At 49.9% G+C, this 24874-nt stretch overlaps 1 protein-coding gene across 9 annotated transcripts in view; it reads left to right on the forward strand.

Moving 5' to 3' along the window:
• The first annotated feature begins 1353 nt into the window (after nt 1–1353).
• SLC45A3 (solute carrier family 45 member 3) overlaps nt 1354–24874 on the forward strand; it is a 31699-nt gene continuing 8178 nt past the window's right edge. For 2 of the 9 annotated variants that reach the window (XM_030000684.1, XM_030000692.1), the window contains exons 1-6: nt 1363–1432; nt 1687–1873; nt 1979–2088; nt 20938–21365; nt 21622–22455; nt 24008–24273. In XM_030000684.1, the coding sequence (XP_029856544.1) occupies nt 21194–21365; nt 21622–22455; nt 24008–24273 (1272 nt within the window). In that variant the 5' untranslated portion in view covers nt 1363–1432; nt 1687–1873; nt 1979–2088; nt 20938–21193. Of the gene's footprint in view, nt 1433–1686; nt 1874–1978; nt 2089–10859; nt 10970–11090; nt 11206–12558; nt 12563–17762; nt 17847–20793; nt 20859–20937; nt 21366–21621; nt 22456–24007; nt 24274–24874 lie in introns of those variants that run through there. The other 7 variants (XM_041119940.1, XM_030000687.1, XM_030000686.2 and 4 more) reach the window with 7 other exon arrangements.

The raw sequence follows: 24874 nt of genomic DNA on the forward strand, positions 1-24874 counted from the left end.
GAACTTCCCTGACTAGAAAACAGGGGCAGTTCTCCCCACCCAAATTTGGACTCTGGCACTTGACCAACTTAAGTCATAGCCTAGCTCTTCAGCGGGTTTTGGGTGGATTTTTTTGGGGGTGGCTTTTGTTGTTGTTTTTTTTAGTGAGTTCCTAGCTGTATCTGGAGTGCCAAAAAACTTTTTGCAGGAAACAGCAGTGTCCTTTCTCCTTGTCAGCCACCCCAGTGAGTGAGTTCTCATCAGTTCAAGTGACAATAAATGCAGGTGCTTCTCTGCTTTTTCCATGTAGGGTGAGTCCTTTCAGCAAACTTTGGGAGGGAACAGCTGCTCACAGTGAAAACAAGACTATCCTGCTGATCCAAGCTGAAATGTGACATGGAAATGGGATTTTTGACCTTGAGAGGTACAAAGTTGCTCAAAGGAGGGACCCTGTGAAGATTAAAAATAACTAAATCTTTATAATGCTTCTGCAACTAGTAGAGCTGGATGAATACATTGCAAAACAGAGGGCCAAATCTTTAAATAGCATAAACTAGCACAAGTCTTTTGATGACCTATCAGCTGAAGAACTGGCCCAAGCATTTGCAAACATTAATTTCAGAACAGCTGTTTTTGTCAACTGCATTCTTGTCTCATTTTTCCTATCCTCTGTTCGTGAGTGTTCACACAAAAAAAAGATATTTGTTGATGCAGATGTTTAAGGAAAGCTGTTCTTTCTAAGGGTTCTCAGCTCAAGGGGTGTATGTATGAATAAGAGCGCTCATTTTTCCTCAACTCATGGTTCCGTCCAGCTATTGTTAGACAAGTTAGATACCGATACACTGTCTAGATCTCTCTGTACAAGCATATATATTCTGTCTATCTCTCTCCCTCACACGCACACACGCCATGTGATTTTAAGCAGTCATCTACCATGAATAATGTCCAGGGGCCAGGTCACAAGCTTCCCATAGCATGGAATCCATTTGCATACAATCCAAGCAATTACAAGTAATGAATAGATTAGTAAACCCAAACAAACCAAGAAACTATTCATACCGCGAGTAATTCTCGAGCAGAAAGGAGGAAAGAAAGAAAGAAAGGGGGGGAAACAAAAAAAAAAAAGCAGCAGGGCTTTTCTAAAATGCAAGTTATTTGCGTGGAATGACTCGTCCCCGCTCAGTGACTAACCCGCGAGGCTGACGGCAGCGGCACTCGCTGCGGGCGCGGTGAGCGCTCGCTCCGCGGCCGAGGGGCTGCTCTCCCCGCCGGCTGAAGGAGGCGGCGCGGGGGGGGGCCAGCCCGGTCCGGCGGAGCCCCCCCCCGCCCCCGGCGGCCCCGCTCCGCCCGCGGCAGCGCATGCTCCCTGCCGGGCCTGAACCTGCCCATTTAAACGGCGGCGGAGGCGCGAGTGCCGCACCGGGGGCCGGGCTGAGCCCCGGCCGCCGCCGAGGTAGGGCTGGGGGTCGCGGGGGGGGGGGGTGTTGGGGTGGGTGGGGGGAGCCCCCCGCGGCTCCGAGCCCCCGCGGAGGGTCGCGGCGAAGCGGGGGAGCCCGAGCCGGCGGCGGGGATGCGGTCGCCGAAGTTTGTTAGTCCCGGGGCGGCGGGAGCGGCTTTCCCCTTTGAGGGTCGGCGGGGAGCGAAGGCGGGGAGCGGGGAACCGCCGGGGCGGCTCGGAGGGGCTCAGGGCAGCGCTTGTACTTGCAGCCGGGAAGAGAGCGGTGCTCCGGCGGGTCCCGACCGGGGACGATTGCTCTGCTCGGGCGAGGCGGTTGCAGACTCGGCTTTGGTCCCGCCGATGCGCTTTGCGATCCGGCGCTAGCTTTGCCGGGGGAAGACAAAAACAACCCAAAACCCCCTCGCGCATCAGGAAGCGGAGCAAGAGTGGCTGCAGGTAGGGCTGCCGAGCCGTGCGTGCTGCACCTTTTCAGGCCTCCCTCAGCCGCGTTCGTGCGTGGATGTGGCATGAGTGGTTTTTCCGTGCTTTTCATTGTTACAGAGACATCTGCCGTGACCAAGTTCGTTTTAAAGATTGTTGAACGGGAGAGGAGTTTGGGAAGTGTGATGTGACCGTGGACTTCCAGAAACCCTGAAGACTTGTGAGGACAGGTCAGTGAATCCTTAGGATCAAAGGAAGCCAGCACTTGACAAAGGGAAGTTTTCATTGCACCTAATTGTAGCCTCTGCCTAGATTTGCTGCCAGGTTAACCTGTCTCCCACCTTCAGCTGTAGCAGGAGCTTGAGGAGGCTGTCGTCTTAAAAGTGGTACCTAAATGTCATAATGTGGATATTCCATTGATTACTGACTTTGGCATCGCTAGAGACTTTGGTGGTAAAATGCCTTAGTTTTGTATGGTAAACATAAACTAAAAGACTAATTCATCTTCCTGCAGATGACAGCTTTGGGAGGAAGAGAAAAGCACTAGAATAAACTAATACTTTTACACTGATGATGACCAGACTTGGCAAGACACTTGCTTTTCATGCTTATGTTTAAAAAAAAAAAAAATTGGAAGGGAAATGTATCAGGAACAGCTTTCCCGGTTCTCATCTAGATCTGTCAGACTCACAAGCAGTACAGAGAAAGTGGCCAGGCTCAAACCATTTCTCATTCTGGCACTGTTCTAGTTCTAGATGTGGGTTCAAGGGAGCAGCGTTTGTATGTGTAACATGAGAATAACTAGAAATTTATAAAAATAGAACATGAGTAAGAACTTCAAAAGTACCCAAATGACCTGGGCATTGAAGTCATGCAGGCACTCCTGAAAAACGTGTACCAGCCTTTAAACATTTTCTATTATTCGCCCTACCTGCAATTTTCTTTCTTTTTTTTTTAAAATGTGTGCTGCTACCTGGACTTTCTTGCATCATCCATAGCTACTACCCTTCCACTCGGTGGGGAGTGGCTGTGGTGGTAGAGCCAGGAATGCCAGATTCCCAGCCCTGTGCTTGGATTCCAGGCAGTGCCTTAAACTCTGGAACTTACTACCACAAAACATCATGGAAGCCAAGAGTGCTTGGCTTATGGGATTTGAAAAAAGGATTAGAAATTTGATATGGATAACAAGAATCTCCAGAATTAATAGCAAATTAAATGAGAGCTTTACGAGGGATATAAATCCCTGTATTTCAGGGCATAAACCAATCTTAGGATTTAGTACGAAACTTCTCCTTGTAGGGAGATTTTTCTTGCACTGTCTGCTTGTGGGTGTATTCCCCTACAGCTTGTTATGTACGTAGCCTGTGCAGTGTCATCTGTGAGTGTCTTGTTTCCTTGAAGGGGTTCCAGTTAAAGCACCTGAACCTCAAGGTGTTCCCCAACATTGAGCTGGAATTCCCCAGCCATTGTTGCTGGAAGGCCCAAGCCACATGGCTTTGTGTAGAAGCTGCCTAGAGATAATGGTAACAGTTATCTGTGAACAAAGCAGTAGTCTTACAGACTCTAAGATTACCAACACTGTAATATAACAGTAATAGTAGGTACTGCAATGTACTCTGGACAAACTCCACTGGCAACATCTTTTTGAAGGTACACAGTCAATTTTTGTCGGCAGTGAGAAATGCTATATCCATAGTGTGAGAAGATGAAATCACTGGCTTTGGTCTGCTTTATTTTTGCCAGAGTCCCTAGAAAACATGGATGTCTAGCATAAACTCTTGGTAACCTTTTCCTCAAACTGTTTATTTTGCTGGAGCACTCAAGTGGCAGTTTGGGGGAGGATGTTGTTTTTGTTTTTTTCCCCCCTGAGTTATACATCTCTGCTCTTTGACTAAAGCCTCTGTATGGAGTTTAGGGTGACAGCTGGACTGTTGTGGCTGATGGCATTGTGAGTGTGTGCTCTTAAAAATAACAAAAAATCACCTTAGCTGCTCAATTTTGTAATGAAGCTGCTAGTAGAAGCTTTGTTCAGAGCATGGACGAAAAAAGCTGGTTCTAAAAGCATCAAATGCATTGTATGATGAAGTGACAGGGCAAAAACTGCTCTTCGAACATAACTGCGTGGGTCTCCTTGTGTGTCTTTTTGCAAAGCCTCTTTAGAAACATTAGCCTGTCTGCAGAGTGCCTGCATCGCTCTGAAAATCTTAACCCAGAGCCTTTTGTGTTGGATCCTCAAGAAGCTCTGAGGGTTTGCAAATTACTTCCGAGGAATGTACAAACGCAAAGGAAGACAAACATCGATGCTCTGTAAAGGTAGTCTTTATATGTGATATTTCTAATCTACTATCTTATATTAGCCTCAGTCTCTGGCTTCCACAGTTTTACACTGAGAGAAGACAGCGTGAAAAGTTATGCCTGTGGCAGTTTCCTGGCTGCTCCCTTTCTAAGGGAGGGAACTTCAAAATACTGCTGGGTTTGTGTATTCTTCCCTAGACATGACTAGCAGTTGGTTTGATTCAAGCTGCCTATTAGTCTGTCAGGTCTGGTACCAGGCTAGACCAGTGCTAGGAGCTTGCTTAAATGACAAGAAAAAGCACATAGCAGACATTGCAGAGTAATTTGCTGATGGTCTCTCTTTTTCTCAACAGCTACATATTCTCAGGCAATTTAAGCATATTTCATACACAGCAGTGGATATAGTATTAATGCACTCCTCTGACTTTAGTCTCTTCAGAGGCTTATACCACTTTTGTCACAGTGGGATTGTAGAGCTTTTCAGATGAGCTGTAAGCGGTGTGAGTAACATCTGTTTGTGTTTATCCTCCACCTTTCTTTATGTTGGAGCAGTTCATCCAAGGAGTGTCTTGTTTGGGTAGTTGACTGTTTTGGGGTTTCTTTAATGTGCGTGTTGCTATCTCCTTATCTTGGCTAAGGCAACATCAAGGAAAACACTTGACCCATTGGGTGAAAGTTGTGCTGGTTTGAGATGGATTCGAGGCTACAAGGGAGCAGAAGCAGAAGGACCAGAGGGATGGGAGGAGAGCAGCTGCAGGTAGCGGTAGTAGGGGTGACCAGGCAATAATAGTTGAAAAGCCTTGTACCTCAAGAGAAGTAAGCGGCAGACGGTATGGAGAGGGGTATGCAGAAACCAAAAAAAGAGTTATATCTGGCAAATCTCCTCTGTTCGCTTCTGCTGTTGCAAGTAATTACATCATATGATTGTGCCCTGGGGCTTCTGCAGGAGGTGGGGGGCAGTCAGCATAAGACAGCTACTTTTAACTAAAACTAACCCTAGACAGCCAACCTGTGGAGCCTTGTGATCCTTCAGCCATGCAGTTAACCTCATGATCGAGGCTGTGCTAGGAGTGGAGCAAGGGAGTCATGAGAAGCTTGTGAGCAGCTGTCAACTGTTTTCAATGTTGACTTGATTTCTGAATGCTTTATATCAGACATCAAAACTATCTGTGTGAAAAACAGGAACCCTAGGGCTCAGCTAAGAAAGGGGTCAGAGACCCTCACGGAGGAATCCTTGCTTTTAAAAAACAGGGAAACTTTAAAGCAGTCTCTGCAAGGTAGTCAAGCAATGTATGTGCTCATGGAAGACTGCCCATAAGCACGGATCTGCATAACATAAAAGAAATCTTGCACTCGCCACAAACAAAAGAACAGGAAGATAGTAAACCAAAGGATTATTTTTGCAGTTCTGTGTCCTGATGCTTGTGTTGTTCAGTTATCTAAGACTGACAATACGTTGAATCTATGTATCCCTTGATACCTGTTCTATTTCTTGTACTGCTGTTGCTCCTCACTGCTCTAAGAATCTGAGTCTGATCTTGTATTACAGAGCTGCAGAAGTTGCTGATGTGTCCGCCAAATAAGCTATCAAGTTGCTTGTTCAAAAAACATAACTAAGTGGAACTATAAAGTCACCGTTTTATTATTATTATTTGTATGCATGCTGTTCCTTGGAGGTCCTCAAATTTGTGCCCTTCCTCCTTGTTTTCATATCCTAAAATGTCAGTTCCTCTTGCAGTTCAAAAATATTTGTTTAACATCTTGCCAGCCTGCATAAGAGGAGAAACAGACCCCCGTGAATATTGTCTGGCAAAATAAGAACTGTAATGTCGGAATGTGGTCCGAATGGCTTCTTTGTCTCAATGCTGGAGGGTGGCTGGAACACACACAGCAATAAGCAGGTGCTTGATTTGCAGCTCTGAACCATTTTTCTTTCTCCATGTTACTGTATATATACTAAAAGAAGCTGCTGCTAGTCCAAATCTCAAGGACCTGGCCCTGTCTTACATCCAGGGAAGCCTTGTTTGAGTAACACATGAAATCAGCTCTGTCGATTTCAGAAAGAACCAGCTTCGGGTGACTTGCAGATGAATTCTCATAATTGCCAGGTTTTGAATGCTCAGAAGGTGTAAGGATGGCCTCTGGCAAAATAATGAGGTTTATTTGAGAAAAGAAACTTAAAACAATGATGGGCACTGGGTTTGGTTTGTGAGGTCTAAGGTTTTTCTCTTCAATCAAGGGACCAGATTTTTTTCCACCTTCATTTTGTTGGAAGCTGAAGTTCTCCATGGTGGTTTGTCTCCAGGAGCTAGGACTTCAAGAAAAATGCAAATATAATGAGCGCAGTGACTCAAATCCATGCAAGTTGTCAGCACTCAAAAGACATTAATGTTCTTGCAGAGCAGGCTAGAGCCAACTTCAGGAATAGTGTGTACATAGTTGTGGGTAACATCGAAATCTTGCTTTAGATTTATGGGTTAAGACTTTCAGTGAAATGGTGCATGCAATAAAATCCATGGATCACGCTTTCTTTACCAAACATTAGGAGTGATTCCTGCTGGGATCTGACCTGCTACATCAAAGAAACTGAGGTAGTGATCAAACCTCAAATCAAACGTTTATCTGCCACCTCCTCCCAATTGCCTGCTTCTAATTTATCAGGAATGGGCAGAACTGGATGGCTCTTCAGTTACATTCAAAGTGGATCTAAGTGTAGTCACTCAGTTCTCTGTCATCTCTGCACAGAGACCAAAACATAACTCTGGAACCTGTGTGAGAGTTCCCTGCTGGTGATTTTATGCTTTTTCTATCAGGAATGCTCTGTCTGGAAATGTTGGGCTGTACTCTGCCTCTGGAGAAGCATCTGCCACTGATTCAGGATGTTATGCTGCTCTCTTTCCCCTCTGCCCAGGGCTGTAGTGCCGCTTCTGTTGTGATCTTCTGTTTGGAGAGGGGGTACCCAAAGCATTTCAGGGATCTGCAAGACCTGAGTGGAGACTGCTGTTGCTGAGTGTTCTCTGTTAGTGCTCTCTCTGCCCGTGTGGTGTACTGGTTATTGCTGTGCTACCTTGGTCTGGATTCTGGAAAAAATTCTCCCTTTGCTTAGAGCTGTGCAAACAGAATAGAGGATTGTTCTGGCCACAGAGAGAGCTTCCTTGTAGGTCTGTGGTGAGAAGCAGTTTATAAATACAAAGAGATGGAGCACAAAGGAACAATGAGATGACAGTGGCTTTCCAAGGCAGCAGTCTGTGCGTACCAGGTACTGGCTTTTGGTGTGACAGGGGAGGGCTTTGTGCGGGCACTGTTGCTGTTGGACTCCAGAGGTGTGTTTGGGAATGTTTATGACAAACGACTCCTGTGTGCGAGGGGCGGTGGGAGCAGCTGGAGCAATGCTAGAACAAAAGGCTGCTGTGCTACAGCCAAGGCCGACTGAGCAATTAATGGGCCTGGAAGGGTGGCTTTTCATGAGAATTGACTAAAGCCAGGTTTAGGAGAGTGGCTAAATGTAGTCTGGAGAGGGGTCTGACCATGCATATAAAAAGGAGAGCACAGGAATTGCACAGGGGATAACTGGAGGGAGGGAGGGAAGGAAGGAAGGAAGGACGCTTCCCAGCTATTAAATCTCTTAGCCCATGGATATTGTTTCAGGGGAAATTCTTGCAACCTCCGTGCTCAAGATCCATCCATCCAGGCTGGACAAATCACTGGAGAATGTGCTGTTGGGAGCAGTCCTGCAGCAGCCCCAGGGAAGATGATTCAACAGGGCCTCTTTCATCTTCGATTTCTGTGAACACAGTCTACGTTTGTGCTGCCCCCAGATACTCCCATTCATCACTGTCTGTGGCCAATGTTGATAGCAGCATATTAAGCCTTTTGGGCAAGAGCAGGGAATGCTAGCTATCCCCTCTACTAACAGAAGACTGTAACTGAGGCTAGTTAGCACATGCTGATGCACAGCCAGAATGGCCCAGGACGGTGCTGGTGATAAGCCCTTTCCTGGCTGTACTGGGCAAGAGCAGCACTGTGCCTGCCCGGGTGCCCTGGCTGTTTGCCCAAGGCAGCCCAGAGCATGTTGTGGGAATATCAGAGGTCTTTCTGCTTCATTTGTAGCTCACTGAACTTTACTCCAGTAAATATGGGCAAGAGAGAGCCCAGTGTGGAGAGGAAATTCTGCCTCTACTCGGAGTCTGAACTGCATAAACTTTCATTTATCCTCTGCCATTACAGCAGACTTTTTCAGCAAGCATTAAGTAACTTCAGCGCTCAGACCACTTTCCTGACTGTCCTCCTTGATAGATGCCGTCTGTACTCTGTATCGGAGCAAGAAACTAACCATGTGCAACAAAAAGCCTGAGCACCCCTGCTCAGAGGGCTCTGCAAAATCCAGGGAGCTTTGAACTTGAACTCCATGCTTAATTACTAAAAAGCTAATAATTTAGGACTGATATTCTTTCCAGGGCTCAAAATAGAAGTTAGGTTCCTGTTCATAAGGAGAGATGGGGTGGGGAGTGAAGGGGGTGGTAAAAATGTCTTGCTCCATTCACCTCCTGTAGAAATGGCAGCTTTGAGCCTTGTCTTTTGAAAAGTGGAAAACTCCCCTTCCAGATACTCTGTGCTGCTGTGTGTTCTGTGTGAATGGCCACAGCTTAATGTTAAATCCCTGCATGTTTGGAGTCCGTAATGCATTAAACTGATAGTGAGAATGGGGAAAGGAAAAGGCTTCTTAAGTTTCCCATAAAGATCTTCCGGTGAAACTTATCTGTCTTAAAAAATAAAATCTGATTGCTTATCTTTGCAATTATCCAGACAATTTCAGGCAGAAGTAAAATCACAGAATCTCATGTTTTCAGACCCAGGCCTCATGACTGGTCTGTCATGATAAGGAGAAGACTCTGCTCCAGCAGTGATCTGAGGGCCCTCATTAACACAGAGAAATCGGTGTGCTGCAGGCAGAAGTCAGAGAGCTTGTGCAGTTTTTGCTACTCCAGGCATGTAAAACTGCTGTTCTTATAAGAAAGATCTCAGGACTCTGATACGTGGTCTTTGACCTTAAAGCACCCCAGAGAAATCCTGTTATTCCCTGCACACGTGCTCTTCGCCTCTCCCTTTGGCAGAGGATGCTGGCCTGTGGCTGGTGTGACAGAAGGTGCCTTGCTGACAGTCTGGCATATTGGCATAAACCCACTTCCACTGGCTGCTGAAGCCCAGAGGGTAGACTGGGAACACGGGTGGCTGGAAAGCCAGCAAGCAGCGTGGAAGTGGTAACTCTGCCAGAGGGGCAGGCAGCGGGGACAGCGATATCTTACAGCAACTCCCAGTCCAAAGTATTTGGAGAGTTTTGCTTTATTCCCTCCCCCTTTGAATGCTTCCACCATGGGTGGCTGCGGGTTCCACATCCGTTCTTGCACCCGCTCTGATACGAGCAGTTGCGCGATATCTTCTCAGAGCAGGGGGGTAAAACCCAGCCGTTCCCAGCAGAGCTGTGGGCTGCTGCCCAGCTCGCTTGCCTCTCATGCACTCGGGGTCTGATGTGACTGATGGGGGTTCTGTACTCACAGCTGTCTTGGGGCTATTCCTCACGCTGCAAAGGCTCTTTGTCTCATTCAAAGCCATGACCTCATTTTAGAGACAGAAAACAGAGAGGGAGAAACCCACCAACCTGCCAGTGGAGGTCAAAGGGCTTGCTGAGAGATATGTTAGCATCAAACTTCTCCGGCAGGGACACAAATAACTGGAATTGCAGACCAGAAAATTACCATGAAAAAATGGACTAACTACCATGTGATTACAAAAGAGCCCATTAGTTCTGTGTGTGTCTAGGACTGAAAGTGTATCCTTTGAGGAAGAGCACGAGGTCGTGCTCCCAAAACTTTCTAGCAAAAGGGACTGTGTAAGTCTGTGCCTGTTGCTCTCCGAGGACTACCATGCGTGGAGTTTTAGCTGGTTGCTGCCCTCCCTCTTTCCTAGGCACAGACCTCGGCAAACATGACTTCTGGCAAAATGTGGGAAGGTTAGATTTCAGTGTTGGGTGGCAGCAGCTCCCACTGTGGTTGAATTTGCCAGACCCCTCACTGCTGCTTTATCACCAGGCTGTTGGGGTGCTCTTTGGGCTAACGAACACCCCTTCAGTCCTCCTGCTGGGGCTCGGCAGTTTGTTTCTGCAGAGCTCCTGGCCGCTGCTGGCCAGGATCCATAGTTGATAGTCTGGATTTGCGGTCTCACGTGTCAGTGCCAGCCGTGGCCTTTGCTCTGGACCCTGGTTTTTGCTAGTGTATCAGAACTGTCCTCCTCAGTTTCCTGAGAACTCCATCCCAAGGCTGGTCCTGAGATTCAGCTGGCCCCATGACTGTCAGTGTTTTCCAAATAAAGCCAGAAATGATGAAGCTCTATCATGGGGTAGAACTCCTAGAGCTGCCTTGGAGCCACAGTGTGCCTCCTTGGCAGGAGGAGCCGAAGTACGGCATTAGCTTGTTGAGAAGTCAGATGTCCCATCATGCAGCGTTTGTGCTTTTGCTGGCAACAAGAAGTTCCAATTTCATTTCCCGTTTTCCCAGCCCTGTGAACAGGCATTGCAAAGCGGACGCAGTAAAGCAGCTAGGGTTTCTGCCTTCCCATCTCTTCTCTGTGACAGATGGGCAAATTATGCTTCTTCTACTCAGCACTAGTGATTAAAACCCAGAAGTTGTGTGTCACTGTTCTCAATGCTAAGGTGACCTGTGTAGCGTGCAGTGGCACAGCCATGTGTTCTCTGTATGCAGTAACAGCCTTCCACCAGAACTGGTTTGCTCTTCTCTTTGCCAGTTCCAGTTTGCTGGGGTAAGTGCTTTACTATCCGCTTTCCCTGTTTCAGTCCCAGGGATCATTTTTCCCTAAGAAGGATTACAGTAATGCAAACCTATGAAATCCCATGTAGTTGCTTAGGCAGAGCTGGTGGACAGAGAACTTCATACCTCCATATAGGGCGGTGATAACCAGCACAAAAGTTCACGTGCAATTTAGGTAGCTGCAGTGGAAGAAAATACAGATTCAATGTCCAAGTAGACATTCACAGAGTTTTGTTGAGTGTGGTCTTTCTTTGGCTTTGCTTTGCCTCTGGGGGCACTGGTGAAGAAGCTGTGAGCCTTAGACAAGCTTGTTGTCTGTTAGGTGTTCTGCAGGGGTTTTGAAGGACCGCCCGGCTGCAGGGCTCTGGGGACTCTGTAGGTAGCGTGGGGTGACACTGCTACAGCCTGTGGTCAGGGGCACTGCCGGACCCCAGCCCTGGTCCCCGGCAGGAGAGGCTCAGGCTGGGTGCAGACTCTGCCTTTGCAAGCCTCGTCTGTGATGAGGACGTGTCCGTGGGTCCGTCCGGGCACAGCAAATGCATCCCAGAGCCCCGAGCCTCCTTCCACAGGGGAGCGTGGGTGGGCGGGAGGTGCAGCCCAGCGTTATCGGGGCCGGCTCTGCTGCAGGGTCCCAGGAGCGGAGGGGTCTGAGCCACCTGTTGGAGTTTCAGACATGGGGAGGCTGCTGCCCTTTTTAACAGTGTCCGTCTCTTTTTCCTCGCCCCTTGCTTCCCGGTATTCCCTTTACAACCAGCCCATTGTGCTGTGGGCTACAGCAGCTGGGTGGAGTGTTTCAGGCTCAAGTGTAATTTCAGTGCCTTTAAAAGCCTTTGGAGGGCTTTTTTTTTTTTTTTTTTTTTTTTTTTTTTGCTTTTTTTTTTTTTTTTTTCTGAAGAGGACAGCAACGCCAACAAGGGATAATTTGATGGATTACTCTGCGGGGCTGAGGGGCTCTCCTTAATCCCCTTTGTGGGCCTGTTTGACTAGACGCGTAGCAGAAGCCCCCAGCCTCAGGCAGAGAAAAGGCGGCTCAGCAGGGTAGGTTTTACACACTGACATATAAATACGGGCCCTGGTCATGTGGTGCCGGATATAATCTGTGCCCGTTACCACACTGCAGAGAAGGGGGGCACCTGGAGGGGGCTTATTTTTTCCCTTTCCAGTTCAATTTACATTTTTATTCTTCTGCTAAAAATAATAAAAGAAGAAGAGGGGGCGGGGGAGAGGCAGGCTCAGACCAAATGCCAGGGTGATGGGCACAGTATTTAAACACCAAAAATGAGCTAAAGTGAAAAGCGGAACCAGATCGTCTCTCATTTCCCCTCCTGCTCCAAAACAGGGGCTCCTCTCATGAATAAAAGCAAGAGCTTGGGTCATGCAGCAGCAAAACAAAGCTGTAGCTCTGATGTAGACCCAGCCAACCTTGTCTGGAGGTCTTGAGTTGTTTATAGCAGACCTGATGCCGAATCAGGAAAGGGTGACCAGGAGTGAGGCTCTTGAGAGCGGAGGATGAAAATGCCGCTTCTTTGGTTGCATTGCATGTGTTTAGGAGTACGTGAGGCTTCTGTGTGCTTAATGAAGTTTGGTGATTAGATGCCAGTCCTGAGCAGGTAAAACACTGCGAGACCATCCTAACGTGTGGCAGGCAGAAGCAGTCCCATTGCGGTTCCTTCAGTGCAGTCTGAAGATCCCTCTGCAGCTGAGCTCAGCTATGGGGTATTTATTGGGGCACTCAGTTCTTCATTACATGACAGCTGAACTTGGCCCTCCAGTGCAGTTGTCTTTTGCGGTATCCCTGATGGAAATGGGGCTGAGCTACAGACCAGCAAGGCAAGGTTTCAGCCCTTCAGCCTCAGCCCCTGCTTGTCCGCAGAAAGCACAGTGCCCAGCTCCTCTTTGCACTCTGTCTTATCTTGGCCACGCTCCTCCTAGCAGGGACTGCAGCAGGATCTCCCAGGCAGCCTGAAGTCTATTGCTGTCGCTCGGCTTCGAGGGAGGGTGAACGTGGCAATGACGCCTGCCAGCTGCAGGAGAGCTAATGACACCCGCTGGCATCGTGGTGTGTGCTGGGCTGATGTCTGTCCCTTTGAGAAGCGTGGCAAGCTCCGAAAGCGTCAGCGTGGCCTCTGCTGAGTCAGTGACCTCGTTAGTCAGGCGGTTCCTGGTGGTAATGGCGAGGGGAGGAGGAGGAGGAGGAGGATGGGCTGGCCACTCTTTGCTGCTGTATCTTTTCCGCTGGTCAAACAGGTGGGCATGGGAGCGAAAGCAGCCAAAGCCTGGGAGAAAGCCTTCTGGCAGGAGCAATCCCTTTGCCTGCCAGAGGAAGCAGCAGGTTGTGGGACAGAAGGTCAGTGGAGCCTGTGGGCTGCCCTGCTGTCTGTTTGACGTTCGTGTTGTGGGGCGAGGATAGAGCGTCCATAGAGCTATTGGCACAGCTCCTGAAAGAAGCGTGAGATACCAGAGATGTGCAGAGTGAAGGGCAACCGGGACAGATCTTTCTCCACCCTGGAAAGCATCCTCTCTTTGTGACAGGCTGAGCGAGGACAGTGCTGTTAGCCTGCCAGGCTGGGAAAGCATCCTCTCATAACTTCCATTCTTAACAAATATTTTGACCATCTCATCCATCTCATAGGGACCTTCGTTTGCCTTTCCCTGGTGCCTTTGCTTTATCCAGTTGATGAATGTGGGACAAACAGTGACCTGTTTCACACGCCCTTGCTGCTTACTGTAAAATACAGAAGACACTCAGCAGTCACTTGCCCTCACACATGCACCTTTACCTGAAGGAACCACTGATAGCAGAAAAAAATGCTTCCCAAAGCTTCTGCAGACGTGAACCAGTCCCTCGGGCTGGCGCTGGAACAGCCCAACCCTGCTAGCCGTCAGGACTAACCAGCCTCTTGGGTTTAGGAGGGCCAAAGGTAGAGGGAAGGTCACTGGGTGGCTTGTGCCCTACCTTTGCTCTCTGGCAGTTGCAGATGTATCCTGGTAGTGCTGAAATAACTTGCACCCTGTGGTCAAGGCAGCGGGAACCTGGCAGGACCTGAGATTGCATCTCAAACTCCATCTCGGTGAGCCCCAGCCATCTGCGGGGAAGGTGAGTGGGTCGGCAGTTATGGAAGACAAGAGCTGTGCTCAGCATCTGAGTGAGCGCAGCCTGGTTTAGTGGCCCACAGAAAGTGGGAGATGCAGCCCCCTGAAAATCAGCTGCTAGCTGCAGGTGCTTCAAACTTGTCCCCTTCTCTCCTTGGCTTCTTTCAATTCACAAAATGGAGATGGTAGTGAACTGCCTTCAGTCTTAGCGCATGTGTCTGTTGGGACAGGGATCAGTCTGTGCATCCGGAGAGCAGCGAGCACAAAAGGGCCCGAGCTAAGCTCTGGCTTTTAGATAGCCCTGAAAGCAGGGTGATCATGTTGTAGGTGCTGCAACAAAGCAATTGTAGCATGGCAGGAAAGAACCAAGCTCCAGTCCTGCCAAATACAAATGTCTCCCTTGGAACCAAACTGTGTGGAAGGTCTTCTGAGCTGTCGTGGGGACCTGCTCCTTGCTGTAACTCTGGACACATCTGTAGCATCTAGCATTTGCCCTGGATTAATATATCCTGGTGTCTGGGCTGCTGGACGCTGCACCGTGGGGTGTGGGAGGGAATTTCAAATGGGCTGGGGCGCCTGGGTCTTCCTTGTTCTCGTCTGAGGGGATTTCCACCCGCCGCTGCTCTTTCCCTAAGCTGAGCTGCTGAGGCCGATATAATGGAGCCCCTGAGCTCAAAGGAAACGCAGAGTTAATTCAGAGAGACTAAATAAATCGCGGTTCTCCCATCCCTGCTCAATGACCACTCCCCTCTCCCCACACTGTGAATGGGGTCAAGGAGATTTGGGAGGGGAGGGGGAAGGGGAGAGGGTCAGGAGAGGTCAGGTGAGTTTTCCATTTCATCCCGCGCAAGCCTGCCAGAGCTATTCTCCATGGTGTATTTCACATTCAGCTGCAGTGAATGGACACTGATAGCTGTGAAAGGATCTGGCACTGTATGAACAGCCCTTCCCTAAGCACTCGCTCTTGTGCTGTCTCCCACCCTTTCTTCCAAAGGGCTTCCAGGGAGCGGGGAATTAATAACATTCATAAAGAGCCCCTCGGAAGGTTGGAAATGTAACGGTGTGGTTATGAATGGAAACCCAATCGCTAGCAATACCCTTCGCCCTCCCCTCTCTCTGCTGCCCGTTGGGAATAGGTTTCTGCACGAAACCTGCCGTGCTGCGGGGAGGGAAGGTGCGGGTCCGTATCGCCTGGGAGCTGCTGGACTGGAGCAGCCCCTGCCTGAGCTCCCCGCACAGCACCATCTCCTGCCTCCAGCGCTGGCCAGTACCAGCTGCCTCGGATGCTTCTCCAAAAAGCTAAGGCTTTTCCTTTTGCTTTGCTAAGGCAAAGGCTTTTATGGGGTAATTTTTTCCCATATAAGACAGGGCTCAGGTTATTACAGAGCCCTGACAGGTCACAAATAGTTGATGAATCTAATTGTCTGTTGTCTGATCATTACTGTGGCTGTTTGTTGAACTGCAGGGTAGGTGCACGGCTGCCATAAATTAGAGAGGCTGCTACCACGTTTAATAACATCTCTTGTCCCTTCTGCACCCATGTGAGAGACTGGAAGGATTATGGAGTGGCAGGGTATGGATTCTTCTAAGGAATAAATGAGTTTTTCTCGGTCACGTAATTACACGCAAATTTCATTTTTAAAATGTCCATCCCTCAATCTTCATTCTGTCTAAGCACTGTTTAGATGTGATTACTTGTCAGATCCTATGTTGAAAAGATTTGAGGAGATTGGGAGGAGGACAGACTTCTTTCAGTCTTTGTTTGTGCATGTTCGTCAGCGCCCTGCACGTAGTCCACTTTCTTCAGGTGTCTCAGGGTTTGTTTCTTCTAAAAGTGAAAGGTGTGGTTCAAAGTCCGTTAGCGAGGGTACACAGAGCAACGACTGCACCGGCTGAGAGAAAGGAAGTGGGAACTGAACTTCCACTGGCGATGGTGTTGCTTCTCATAAATGAGTCCGTACATCTGACATCGCTAGTAAATTCAGTCCTATTTCCGTGTGTGTGTCCGTGCACTTGCTGGTGCTTTTCTCAAATTCAGATCGTGGGTTTCCTCAAGCAGGGCCTTGCTGCGTCTCTGTACCACATTGAGCACAGGAACACATTTGTCAAAACTTCTGTAGCACGTGAACAGAGAACAAACTCTGAGTAGGGGAAATGTGTGAATCCAATCTGCTGGCCCACTGCCTTTGAGAAACGGACTCTCGGAAGCCGCTTTCCCTGGCTTCATCCCTGCTCCTTCTCCTTGCTCCCTCTTAGTGCTGCTAGGTGAGTCGCACTCCGCAGAGGCAGACTGCCTGGATTCCTCCCTGTCCTTCTGGGTGCTTAAGCAGGAAAGGAGAGAGAGGGCAGGAGACACCAGGACTGCAGGAGGTGCAATCCTTTCTGCTTTGGCTGCCGTTGCTGAAAAGGCTCCTCTGTCCAGGTGGGTGGCAGAGAGCCCTCTCCTCTCCGGGTTGCCTTTGTCCGGCAGTGTGCTGCTTTGCTCCTGCCCCCAGGACCCGCCCTCCTACCTGGCTGCCAGGTGAACCAGCCTCTCTGAGTTGATCTGTTGTTTCTCTGCAGAAAAAGGAAAGGAAAAAATCGGTTTGCAAGCTTAGAAGTAAAACAGAAACCCTGGGTTTAAAGATGCTTTACTTCTCCTTGGCGGGGGAGAGGAAGAGCAGAGAAAGAGCCTGAATGCTCAGCAGCAGATGATGTCCCCGTGGCATGACAGCTCGGTGAGCAGCTGTGAAAAAGCCCCACACGTGGCTCCCTTCTGCTTCTGTGCGCGGAAAATCTTACACAGAAGGGCTGGTATGCCCCTTGTTGGGGGGGGCTGGCTGTTATCCTTGTCAAGGTGCTTGGCATTGTGCTCCGTAGGGAAGAACAAATACTGTCCCTATGGTAGAAGTTCAGGGAAACTGAGGCCAGAGGGCGAGAAGTGCCTGCTGTTATGCAGCTTTTTGGACCAGCCACTCCCCCCGTCTGACTGTGAAAGGTCTCCCCATCACAAGATGCCAAATCCCACTGGGCTAGACAGGCTGTTGCCAGCTCACTTGGGTGTGATGTATAAATGCTGCTGTTAGACCAGGATCTCCCAGCTAGGAGATGGTTTGCCTAACTGACTCCTTCCACATCAGGACAAAGTTACAGAGCACCGGACGCAAACCAGTCCTCCTGCATCGTCTGCCAGATAAATTGTCCTGGAAGAGATTAGCAATTTAAATGAAGCGTTTGGTTTTGCTGCTGGGACTGTTATTTAGAGCCAGACTGTTACCTGCAAAGCTGCAGGGAACATCTCATTGTCTTTAAAAAGAAAATAATAATCTCGTGTACTAAACCTCTCTCTGCTGGCTGTTTGTGAAGTGCCAGCAGGTCAGCAACGAAAGGTGACAAATGCTAACACCAGGGCAGGGCTTCGGGCAAAGTTCAGCCGTGAGTCCAGACCTGGAGTTTCCTTCTGAGCTGGTTTGGGGCAGCAATGGCGAAGCACTCTACGAACAGTGGGTTTTGCAGGGCTGGTGCCCGCAGCCTGTGTTTGCTCAGCGCCTTGCGCGAGGGGCCCAGGCGCAGGTGCGGTTGTGGTGCTAATAACACACCGGCATGCCGTGTTATCAGGAGGCAGGGAGGGCCCTGAAACCAAACCCGCGTGTGTACCTGCAGCTCGGTTCCACCTCTGCTTGCCTGCAAACTATTTAAGTAGCTTTTCCTGAATGCTGTGTACCTGGGCTGGGCTGGCTTTGGGGAGCGCAGATCGGCAGAGCGGCGGGGACTGTCACTGCTCTGCGTGGAGGGAGGTGAGTCCTGGCTTCTGGCTTCCTTTCAGCCTGGCTCCGGTGAGCTTCCCAAATCTTCCTTCTCCATCCCTCTGCCCCTGTCCTTACAGATCAACGGTTCAGATGATTTTCCTGGTCTGCACTGGCATTTCTTAACAGCTAAGCCAATCCGTCTCTCTGTATTCTGTGAACAAAATAAAAAAAGTAATTGATGGGTACTGGGACAAAATGCAATTTAAATAGAAAAGGGTTCATAATCTGTTGCAACAGGGTCTACGACTTGATTGCTGTTGACAACTTCTCATCTCTGGCTGTATATGAGTATTGCTTCTGGGTACACTGGGATTTATTTTTTTGTTAAAGCCCTCTGAGGGTGTGGAGGGGGGAAGAGACAGGTCTTTTCTTACCTACGGATAAGAAAGTCAGCCTCTCTGCCTCAAAACTGAAATTCTCAGGCAGCCGGGGAGAGGGACAGATTCCTGCTTCTTCCCCAGTGCTAGAGATGTCACTGCGACAAAAAGGAAGAAAACCATTTTTTTCTCTGTGTGTGTGTGTGTGTGTGTGTGTGAGACACATCTTTTACTTAATGTGTAGGGGTTACCTTGGGATAAGTCCCCCTCTGTAAGCCCTCCAGACCCTGGACTACAGCAGAGAGTGGACATTACATCTCCTTTCCAGGTCTAGCTTAGAGTGATGGTGGCTCAGTTAATTTTGGCTTGTGAGTCTGCTTCCTCCAGCTAACAGCACCGAGGCTTGTGCTGCTGGAGCTGCAGGGCTGCAGCTTAAATTCCTACCCCAAGGCTGTCAGCCAGCTGGGCACCCATCATAAACGAACAAGGCTGAGACATCCTGTGTCTAGCCCACATCTAAGAAAGGTGGTTGCTGCCTCCAATCGCTTCCTTGCAGATAGAGTGCATCTGAAGTAATGCTGAGCATATCTGGGGCCTCTGAGTATTCCTTTGAAGCCATGTCTAGTGATTAAAGGAAAACTGTTGCTCTTCCCTCTCTGCCATTGGCTTGCTATTTGACCTTGGGCAAGTCATTTAAATGTTCACAGTTGTTAAAAGGTGGTATCTTTTGCGACAGTCAAGGTCCAAGTGAGCGTGGAGGGGAAAGGTGAGGGGTCCTGGGAGGAAATAATAATCAGTACTTACTGTGTGTAATTGGCAGCCTGTCAACTCCTCAGGCCAGGAGTGGTGCCTCTCCTCCGCAGCAGCAAGAGGCGGAGAGCAATGCTTGCATCTTTGTAAAAACCTCATCGCCACACTTCCAGCTTCACCTAGTCATTTCCGTGTGGGTTATTTGGCTGATGGCAAGAGGGGAAGGAACAGAAAAGTGAGAATGCGGAAACTGTCCCAACTGTACCTGTCTACTAACACTTGTGCAGTGATGGAGGTCAAATGTATGTGCTCTGTGAAGTTAGGGAACACCATTTGCACCATGTTTGGTGATAACATGGAGTTTTATCTCTGCACAGTGGCAAGGCTATGGTCCAGCACACTGGTGGTTCAGCAGCTCCTCCTGCGTACACACTTTGCATCCCGCTTGGACCTCTGACAAGCAGCCGTTCCAGCTCTGCGAGGTCTGACCCGCCCTGCCAGGCATGGTCTCCAGCACTGGTTGCCTCAGCTGCTGAGGAGGGAGGCAAGTGTTGGCCTGGACATGTTCCCTGTAGGACTCTTTTCCTCTCCCCTGTAATCGGGGCAAAGAATTTAGAGAGGGACCAGGCTGCAAAACTGGATTTTTACCTCGTTTCTTCTGATGGGTTCACTCTCTGCAGCTAAGTAAGGGAAACTGTGTACCAGCTAGCTGCTCTGGCATGGAGGGGGTGTATAGGCAGGCAGGTATGCAGTTACAGCTTCCCCGCAGCCAGGGAGGGAGCAAGTGGAGATAAACTCCTCCGCCTGTGTGTCTCACATTCTGTTCAGCCTCCTTCATCCAAAGGACTTGGGGGCTGTGCTCTGGTGGGACAGGAGGCAGAAGCCAGAAGCTTCTGTGCAAACTGGGAGCACACTGCACAGTCCAGAAGTGGGTCATAAGCTGAAGCACATTCAGGCCAGCAGGACCTGTTATGCCTTGTCCCCACAGAGAAACTTGGTGGTGGCTCATTTAGAGTGAGAAGTTAGACCATGTGAATCCTGAGAATTAGACCGCAGTTTGTTTTACTCCTAAATCGATGTCTGTGCAGGAGCTTAATGTCACCCTTCTTGCTAACCCATTCTACCTTTCCCAGCAACTGCATCTTCCTGAGATGCTTGTAGGAAGACGGCAGTTTGGTGGACTAGCCTAGATGCTGGTAACCTTGCAGGATTTCTTACGTTTGTAGACTGACGCAGCGGCAGACTCGTAACAGGTTACTAAGAGGCATCTGGTTACTCTTCCCTTAGCTGGTTAGCCCCTGTCCTGATCTGCTGGCCTCTCCCCTCTGAAGAAGGCTGGAGAGAAGGGAGCATGTTACAGGGCAAATAAATGACTCAGACTAATGAGTGAGGTAATTGCCGTTCACTGTTAGATGAGGCTAAAGTGGGTCAGGTTTGTTTGTGAAACTCCATGGAGGCACCATCTGTTCTCTGTGCCCTGTCCCAGGGGCTGGAGACAGGATTTGGGCAAAACTGCTTCCCTGGGAGCCCGTGGAAGATGCCCCGGTCATTAGGCAGTGGCGTGGGTCTCTAGAGATGACCCTGTGTGACTGCAGGCAAGTGCCTGCAGCCCTGATCCTTGAAGGGACACTTAATTGATTTCACTGGGAGAGGGGACCCTAAATCCTTTGTCTCTCTGCTACAACTGCCCATCTATAAGATGAGGCTGGACAGGACACTGAGAGGTCATTAGACCTCCCTTAGCCTGAAGGCGGGATTGGATTTTCCCAAACCATGTCTGACAGGTGCCTGTCTCACCTGTCACAAGCCCTTGGAGAGAAACCTGGCACCAATGTAGCTCATGTTTTTTAACTCTGCTGCTCTCCCAGATGTCCTCTCTTCATCCTCCCGTGCCTGCAAGCCTTTTGGGGACTGTCTCTTTCAGCGATGACATGTCTGTGGGGTACCTACCTGGTTTTAGCCCTTTCCCATGCCCTGGACCCCGCTGTGTCTAACAAGCTTTCTTCTCTCAGACCACAGCGTGTGAGCAGAAGGGGAATCGCGGAGCGGGACCCCTGCCTGCCCACGCCTGGATTCGACATTGCTGGGGCCACATCTTGCAATAAGAGGAAGAGGAAAAAACGGTTCATTCACCATCGCTAAAAATGGGAGGCAGCATCTGTCCAGCAGACCAGGAAGGGAAGCTCCAGACCTTGCCTGTGGGGCATCCCTGGGAGTGCCGCAGCCGGAGCGACGCAGCCCTCTGTCAGTAAGGGGTGTCGGGGCAGCATGGCTCAGAGAGCCTGGGTCAGCATGCTCTTCCACAACCGCAAGACCCAGCTCCTGCTGGTCAACTCCCTGACGTTCGGCCTGGAGGTCTGCCTGGCTGCAGGGATAACCTACGTGCCGCCGCTGCTGCTGGAAGTGGGCGTGGAGGAGAAGTTCATGACCATGGTTTTGGGTAGGCAGTTTTTCTCTCGTCTTCGAGGTCCTTCTTTACCCTTTGAGTCTGGAGGACAGGGGCAAATAAGGGCTTGTCTCTGCGGGGTGGGTGCAGGGCTACTGTTACACCAAGGGCAGCCTTGTGTTTGGAGGAGGGGGCTGTCACGCAGTGAAGCTTACTGAGTTCCTGAAACATCCCAGGCTTTTTTTACAGTGCATATAGACCAGTGTTCTCCAGATCTGTGCCCCTAACACCACCTCTTTCTCTTTTCCAGGGATAGGACCTGTCCTTGGCTTGGTTTTTGTCCCACTGATCGGATCCGCCAGCGACCACTGGCACAGCAGCTATGGTCGAAGGCGACCTTTCATCTGGATGCTTTGCCTGGGGGTCTTGCTGAGCCTCTTTGTTATCCCACATGCCAGCAGCCTGGCCAGCCTGTTTGCCCTCAACACTCGGCCGCTGGAGATTGCCTTCCTCATCCTGGGCATCGGGTTACTGGATTTCTGCGGCCAGGTCTGCTTTACTCCACTGGAGGCCCTGCTCTCAGACCTCTTCCAGGAGCCAGACAACTGCCGCCAGGCCTTCTCCCTGTATGCCTTCATGATCAGCTTGGGGGGCTGCATCGGCTACCTGCTTCCAGCCATTGACTGGGGTGGCAGCTTTCTGGCCCCGTACCTGGGAGGGCAGGAGACGTGCCTCTTCAGCCTCCTTGCCATCATTTTTCTCGGCTGTGTGCTGGCCACGCTCTTCGTGACAGAGGAGGCAGCCACCCAGGCAGATGTTCTGGATGGCCCCGCGCTGAAGGACGTTCCCCCTAAGTCCTCACCTCCTGCCTGCTGCTCTTGCCAGGTCTCCAGGAGCTCATGTCTGCTGCAGGCCAGGCACATGCTGCAGGCCCTGAGAAACCTTTGCACACTGGTGCCGCGGCTTCACAGCCTCTACTGCCGCATCCCCAAGGTCATCCGGCGCCTGTTCGTGGCCGAGCTCTGCAGCTGGATGGCACTCATGACTTTCATGCTGTTCTACACAGACTTTGTCGGGGAAGGGCTGTACCACGGCGTCCCCAGAGCCAAGCCGGGCACGGATGCCAGACGCCACTACGATGAAGGTGAGAAGTAAACCAGCTGCTCTGAAGCTGCAGCTCCTGTTACCTTGGGCTGGAGCGTTTAGTGGGAGCTAGGAATGGGCTCAGCTTTGCTAGTAGTGCAAAAAAAAGTTACAGGAAACTAGACTTTCTGAAGATGAATCAGGAAAAAACATTCCCCCATGGCCCCCAGAGCATTGCACGGAGGACCAAATAGGGAAATGCCTCTTTCTTCTCCAAGCTACCCAGAACAGAACTAGATCTGGCAGTGCAGCCCTGGCCTGGGGCTGAATTGTTAAGTGGCAGAACGGTCTGGCAGGTTGCATGCGGAACAGGATATATCCGGCTCTGTCTGCAAGCTGTGGTTACCGCTGCCAGGTCCTTTCACTGCTCTTCCCTCCTTTTTAAATGAGGTGTGATGGTGCTCCCCATCCCTTGGAGAGCAGGGGTTGGAGAGCCTGGACACAGTCAGTAGCAGTGAGGTGGGCTTTGCTGCATCTGCCTTTCATGCTACTGTGAGATTCCCTTCTCACATCTGTATCTAGGGAGCCCTTGAGCAGCTTCTCCAGTTCTCACCCCTGTCTCCAGTGCTTTCTGATAGCACTTGCCACTAGAGTCTATAGCTGCCACGTCTGCATCATGGGATACTGCTCACTGCAGCACGTTACCTGCTTACTGTTATTGCCTGCTGTCCCATTTTTGCTGCTGTATTGTGCCAGAGCCTTGACTCGCTGCCTAGCCCTTCTTTTCCTCTCTCTGATCTAAGTCTTTTATTCTTGGAGGCACCTACCTGGCCCTCCTCCTCCAGCTGTATATCTTGCCCTCTGAGTTTTCCATTCACTGCCTCTGTGAGCTCTGCAGTACACTGCCTCTTTGTGCTGAGTGTCTGTTTAACTTTGAGGGAGCTTAATTATTATTTAACACTTGCACTGTATAGCTTCTAGCAGGTCAGGACTCCATTGTGCTAGCTGTCATAGAAACATGTGTTGAGTAATGATCCTTGCTGCAAAGAGTTAAAGGGTTTAATTCCTTGAAATCTGATAGATCTTTGCAAAGGGTAAGGTCCGGATTGCTACCGGATACTGCAGTCATTTAGTGGATGTTGTATACTTTACCTTGGCTTAAGCACAATCCCTTGTTTCTTTTGTTCTGTTGCTGGTTTTCACATCAGATAACAACAGATCCTGGTTCACGAGCAGGTGACAGATCCTGGGGCAAGAGTAGGAAGGTGCAAACAACGACCTCCAAAGACAAGAATGGCATTCCTATTCCTATCTCCTATTGCCCCTCTGGTTAGACTGGGGTGCCCAGGAGCACGTGTAGGAAATACTCGCTGCTGGTGGAGGGTGGGAGCTGCAGTCTGGCTGGTGCAACCCTGCGGTATGTTAGGGGATGCTGCTCTGCTTCCTGACCCAGCCACGTTGTTGTCAGGGCTGTTTGCAGCTGTGCCACACTCTGCGCGGACTGTACTGAGTTGGGCACCGAAGGAGAGGGAAGGAGGCCCAAAGGTGTTTGGCTGGGTGAAGCCTGGATGCAGTCAGGGCAGTGTCTGTCACCACCTCTGCTTTACCTGCAGGTGTCCGGATGGGTAGTTTGGGCCTCTTCCTGCAATGCATCACATCCATCTTCTTTTCGACAATCATGGACCGGATGGTGAAGCAGTTTGGGACGCGGGCGGTCTACCTGGCCAGCGTGGTGTTCTTCCCCGTGGCTGCCTTCGTCATGTGCCTCTCCCACAGCGTCACTGTTGTTACCATCTCAGCTGCTCTGACGGGCTTCACCTTCTCTGCACTCCAGATCCTGCCATACACACTGGCATCACTGTATCATCACGAAAAACAGGTAGGGACCTGCTCCAGAGGGCTATGTGCCAGGCAGCTGTGAGGACAGCTTGGCCAGCCTCTTTTGCCACTTGCAGCTGGTACAGTCAGTTCAGCCCATGGAAGAGAAACACATGCCTGTGTGTAAAGGTTTTGCACGTGTGCCTCTTCTCTCCAGGCTGTGTCTTCTCTGAAGATTCATCTGAAATGGGGGAGATAAGAGAGTTCAGCATCTCCTTCCTTAGGCATCCCCTGCTCACAACAAGCATTATGCAATTTTAGAAAGTAGGGAGTGAGTAAGATGGGAGAAATCAGCTAGGACTGGTGTACCAGAAGGGATCTCCTATGTTCCTCTGTGTTCTGCATATTTTTAGGGAAACTGGTGCAGGTTAGTTATAACTGTGTGCATTTTGCAACCAAGTCACATCTGCAGCACTGCCAACCTGAGGTGCTAAAAAACTCAAGAATTTTCAGCCCTTAGAGGTCCTGCTTTCCAATTTGTGTCCATAGCATGAAGATCAGTAAAATGAAAACTGAGGTTCTTCCTATTCCCCTAGCTCCAAGAAAAATAAATGTTGTGAAACTTTTGACACCAAAACAAAAGCTAGTAATCCTGTCCCACA

Source organism: Aquila chrysaetos, chromosome 24 (genome assembly GCF_900496995.4).
Source record: "Aquila chrysaetos chrysaetos chromosome 24, bAquChr1.4, whole genome shotgun sequence".
Classification (NCBI taxonomy): domain Eukaryota; kingdom Metazoa; phylum Chordata; class Aves; order Accipitriformes; family Accipitridae; genus Aquila; species Aquila chrysaetos.